This window comes from Zingiber officinale, chromosome 8A, assembly GCF_018446385.1.
Source record: "Zingiber officinale cultivar Zhangliang chromosome 8A, Zo_v1.1, whole genome shotgun sequence".
Classification (NCBI taxonomy): domain Eukaryota; kingdom Viridiplantae; phylum Streptophyta; class Magnoliopsida; order Zingiberales; family Zingiberaceae; genus Zingiber; species Zingiber officinale.
The window spans coordinates 101,642,671-101,648,219 of NC_056000.1; the positions used below are offsets into that span (position 1 = coordinate 101,642,671).

The 5,549-nt window shown below is 44.2% G+C and overlaps 1 protein-coding gene across 1 annotated transcript; it reads left to right on the plus strand.

Moving 5' to 3' along the window:
• The first annotated feature begins 4,644 nt into the window (after positions 1 to 4,644).
• Positions 4,645 to 5,103, plus strand: LOC122008511. Its single transcript, XM_042564262.1, has one exon. The coding sequence runs from the start codon at positions 4,670 to 4,672 to the stop codon at positions 5,057 to 5,059; it is 390 nt and encodes a 129-aa protein (XP_042420196.1). The 5' UTR covers positions 4,645 to 4,669; the 3' UTR covers positions 5,060 to 5,103.
• Positions 5,104 to 5,549: the final 446 nt, after the last annotated feature.

Sequence of the window (5,549 nt, forward strand, 5' to 3'; positions counted from 1 at the left end):
CAAAGAAGAAAGAGATCAAAAAGTTGGCGCATTTGAAGAAGGAAGAGAAGAAGAAGAAAAGCTCAAGTCAAGGGGGAGCTTCAAGGGTAAGGGAGGTATACCCTAACTTGAAGGTTAATTCAAATTTAAATTCTTATACTCCCATGCATGCTAGAAATAAGTGTTATTATTTACCCATGCAAAATTTTGGATTTAGATATCATGATAGGAATAGGGTTAATGCATATCAAAACCCTAGGAAATCTATGCATGAAAAATCTAGAAACAATAGACCTAGGGAGACCCAAGGCATTAATCCCAAGAAGGGGAGACACATGCCTAGGAAGGGTAGGTCTAGGAATGTCCAATTTGGACAAATTAACTCTAGGGTTAGAAACCTAGAGAAGGAGAATCAAGCTTTAAGGGGAAAGCTTGATAAGTTAGAACAATTCCTTAAGAGATTCAATGTTGGATCTAAGGAATTAAGGATGATGTTGGGTAGCCAAAGACCCAACAATGATAGATCGAGCTTGGGATACCGATCTAGTCCCTCCAAGGCCAATGAGAGTTCATATGCTAGGGTGGCAAATGATCATGGCAAGGGAGAGGTCTCCAAGACTAAGGGAAAGTCTTATGCTAGGGTTGCATATGACTATAGCAAGGAGAAGTCAATAAATGGCAAGGAAAAGTCATTTAATGGTAAGAAGAAATTAACCAAGGACAAGGTGTCCAAGGTTAAGAAAGTTACGTTTGTAGGCCAAGTGTCACCAGGGGTGGACCGATGTGACCTAGCCATTGTGGATGAGTCACCTAGGAAGGTGGCTAAGGCTAAGAGCTCTAGGGGGAGCTCTAAGAGTCAATTTTGGAACCATGGCCAATGGATCTCAGGTGGGTTTTACTTGGGAGTTTAGGTTGGGTCATGGACTGTGTCAAGTGGTTTGGAGACGAACTTGAGTCTCAAACCTAGGGAATTGGCACACATGGGTTGTGTTTCATGCTTGAAAATATGACATTGGGGTCATATAGCATGATAATTGGTTTTGGATGTATAGATGTCATATAAACCAATGCTACGGATGCATTATGGGTTAGTATGGGCAAATACATCAAGAGGAAGCCAAAACTAGGACTTTAGGTCAAGGTTCAATTGAACTTTTTAGCTAGTTTTGTGTTTTGTGTCAATATTAGGATTGGCGATAAATATATTTTTATATATATTTTTCTCAAGTAGACATTGATATAATAGACCTCTCCACAAAATTTGGGATGTTTTGGAGGTCTGTGAAATTTCTGGCGCATTTCTGAAGTTGGCTAGAAAAGGTTGATTTTTTCATGAATAGTGTACCAGTCGATTGGTACAGTTACCAGTCGACTGGTAACACTGTTCATGAGCACAGAATGTCTCTATAAGCTCGTTTTCATGGGGGCAGTCGACTGGTACTTCTGGCAGTCGACTGATACCAGTCTGAAAGTGTTTTCAGCAGTGGATTTTGATCGGGTCATCTCTTATATGTGTATGAAATCCATGGGGGATTAATACATGAGTTTAGGGTCAATTTGGATGACAAGTTTTCAACAATTTGGATATTGTTGGAGAACTTTTTGGATGTTAGACAAAGGGGGAGAAGTAAGGTTTAGTTGGGAAAACCTGAAAGTGTCTTTGCGTAGGGGGAGCCTTGGGATAGGTTCTTAAAAAGCCCGTTGTAAAAATCATAGCTCATTGGGGAGCATAGGTGTAGGGGGAGCCTTGGGATAGGTTCAAATGCATGTTTCATTGTTTATGATTCGGCGTTGTAAGTCCAAGTGTGTAGCCTTGGCATCGTAAGTCCATTCGGCGTTGTAAGTCAAAAGTGTGTAGCCTTGGCATCGTAAGTCCATTGTTTTTAGCATGTTTATTTTCTATTTGTTTTCCCTAACTTAAATGTATTGCCAAACATCAAAAAGGGGGAGATTGTTAGAGCAATCCTAATGGTCCGTGCGACCATGTGTTTTGGTGTTTGGGCAAAGGGTTTAAGTTAGGTTCATCCTTGTATTTGATATGTGTATTTGAGTTGTACAGGTTTGCAGGATACACATGCGACTCAAGTTGATGGCTTCGGGTCCGGTGAAGGATGAAGCATCCAAGGGACCGTGGACAAGGCAGCGAGGACAAGGGCCGAGGGAAGCAACTTCGAGGCATACGCGAAGGATGGCATTGGCGACGAGCCGCGGGCTTGAATGCATCCGAGGGAGGAGAGCCAAAGGAAGTAGGCTTGAAGGTAAGAGATTAAAGCTGCAAAAGAAGCGTCAAGTGAGTCATAAGGGTGAGGGTACGAGTGCACGAGAGACTATACTCGGAGTAAAATCCTAGTTTTAGGGGTTTACTGTAGCAGCACTGTAGCGTTACTGTAGCAGTACTGTAGTGTTACTGTAGCAGTACTGTAGCAGTCGACTGCATGTTTTAGCAGTCGACTGGCGCAGTCGACCGCGCAGTCGACTGGCGCAGTCGACCGCGCAGTCGACTGGGTGCGAACAGAATGGTTCTATTTGTTCGATTAGTGTGGATTAGTCGACTGCATATTTTAGCAGTCGACTGCATATTTTAGTAGTCGACTGGTATCGAGCCGTTGGGATGTAATGGTCGAATTTCCACAGAGGGCAGTCGACTACATGTTTTGGCAGTCGACTGGTAGGCGGGGTTTTCAACCCGCGACCTATAAAACCAAGGCTTAGAAGCTTGGTTATCCCTGACAAAATTAGACTTGGTTAAGGTCTAATTAGTAATCTACAAGTGCTCAAGAGTTTCCCTTGTGTCCAAGAGGTCTTGGTGAGTTTGTGGTGAGGTTTCTCCACCCACAAGGAGGTTTGAGCTAGCCGGAGATCTTCCGGGGAGTAATCCACCGACAGATAGGGATCGTCCACCTTACGGGCACACCGTGAAGTAGGAGCTTTATCTCCGAACCACGTAAATGATCGTATAGCTTGGTTTACATTTCTTGTCTTGTATTTTGTTTAGCTTGTTTATTTTTGTATTATTCCGCTGCGTAAGCTAATAACGTAGGAAGCGAACAATTTGGGGGCGTCGTCTATCCAACCCCCCCCCCCTTCAAGCCGGCCGTCCGATCCCCAACAGTATTCCCACAGACGGCGCCAAATTTGATCCCGTCCGGAAGCTGAGTCGGATGAAGGTGGGCCTCGATGTACTGGGGGTTGACGGAAAGTCGCTGCGGCGTCCGATCTATCTGGCACTCTCCGGAAAGGTTCACACGGGCGGATGACGAAGGGTGAGGACCAGGATGATGACGCTAGGGCTCTTCGCACACTCAAACGAGCCCACGAGTCGTTAGAGACCAGAAACAAAGGAAAAAGTCCTCGGGTCAGGCCCTTCGACGCTCAAGTCAGGTACTTTTTCCCTAGAAGCACAGAGAAAGGACGAAAAGTGAAGATGAGTAAGAAATGACAAGTGAGCATATCTGTGTAAGGGACAAAGAATCCCTTTTTATACCGCAACGGATTCTTTTAGAGCCTGACGGGTGTCAGGGAATGTTAGATGTCAGGCTTTGTCTAGCGGTGGGTGATATGTGGCATCTTCTTATAGGTCTAGAAAGGAATCAGAGTGCTGTAAATACCCGACCATTAGCATATTCTCTGACAGACAGTGATTATTCTCTGACAAGTGGTTATGATTCCTTGGACTGCTTGTCACGTAGCGCCCGACCTCCTTCTCTTGTTATCCCTGCCCTGGCTCTTGGTGTTTGTTGATCCCGACCTGTACGCTATGCTTGTGTCGCAGGGCTAGAAGCCTGACCTGTATCCTTGTCCATGTACCCTGTGCTGCAAGGCTAGAATCCCCGACCTATATCCTTGGTTGGCCAATCCCGACTTGTACGTTATGTCCTGTGCCACAAGGCTAGAAGTCTGACCTGTATCCTTAGTTGGTCAATCCCGACCTGTACGTTATGTCCTGTGCCACAAAGCTAGAAACCAGACCTGTATCCTTGTCCATGTATCCTGTGCTGTAAGGCTAGAAGTCCGACCTGTATCCTTGGTTGGTCAATCCTGACCTGTACGTTAGATTTGTATACCGACCTATTTCTACCCTCAGTTGTTCAAGGTTTGTTCGTCCTGACCTGTACGTTATGTCTGTGCTACGCCAGAGGCTTTTCCTTCCGCGACTTTACGTGGTCTGTTGGCTCGGTCCGTAACTGTACCTGGCCTGTGGGCCCGGTCCTTAACTGCCATCGAGGCTGGCTCTCACCCCAACTGTATTCTTGACTTTTGATTGTCATATCAATGGAAATTTTGATCGGGCTACATATATTTGACTTCTGACCTTCACGGGGACTGAACTTTTGACCATCTTATGTACTTGACTTTTGACCACGTCAACCTCCTAGTCCCCTCCTCATGCACCGTATCAGACAAGAAGCTTCATTTGATATATAATTACTCAACGATCGATGTATATATCGAACACCAACACTGACTGATCATCAACAATCCTATTGCGCACGAGGCGTTGACCATTTATTTGTCTACACCTACCATACATCGTCTCTGATCAGTATTCCAATCTTCTTGGCCTACTTTGACCTCGTCTTCAATCTGTCTAACTCCATCGACGTCACCGATTATAATAAACCAATGCAACACTGCTGCTATTTGCCTCCAGTCGCGGCAGCAGCACCCACCCACCCCGGCTGGCTTTCCCATGCACCCTCGGACTCATTCGATGGGGACGAGGATATCCACCGGCGGCAGATCGCAGCCCAAAGTGGTGGTCATCGAGACGCGGCACGTGCGGACGGACACGGAGCACTTCAAGTCGGTGGTGCAGAGCCTCACCGGAAAGGACTCTACTCTCTCGGCCGTCGTGCCGGAGAAGCCGGCCATCAGTTATCCCGGAGGAGTTACTGCCGGCCCATGTGGTAGCGTTGTCGATGTCAGGATATGGCCGTCGGCGGCGGAATACCTTCCGGCTCTAGCGATGCAGCCTCCTCCTCTTCTTCTTCCAGCGCCTTCGCCTTCGTACCAGTCGTTGAATTCGGTGGCAGAGATATCATCAGATGATTATAGCTATTATATGCTTCATCAAAATTAAATTACTATGAATATTGTATGTGATCCTCCACCGGTTTAATTATATAATCCGACTATGTATTTCTTCATGGATTGCAATAGCATCACGTAGTTTAGTTTTCTACACACATATATATATATATATATTTAATTATTATCATACTAACATTAATATTACATATATATATATAAATATTTAATTATTATCATACTAACATTAATATTACTCTATATAAAATCATCTTAATTTTTAAAATAAAATTCAATTTAACATCAAAAAGTACTCATTAAATAATTAAACCCTAAATTCAGATCAATCCAAACCCGACCTGATTTGACTCAAAAATTTTCAATCCAAAATCCCTTCAACTCGAATTTAATCCCAATCCAAAAATTTCCAATCCGAACCGATCGAATTCATTTTTAACACCCTTATACAAAACGACTGTATACTTACATCAACTTATCAAACTTTATTTATGGTAGAATTTAAAACCACTCAAAATAATTTA

Bases quoted from the DNA above. Each gene is read 5' to 3' on its own strand.
- LOC122008511 (XM_042564262.1), top strand. From the start codon at position 4,670: ATGCACCCTCGGACTCATTCGATGGGGACGAGGATATCCACCGGCGGC.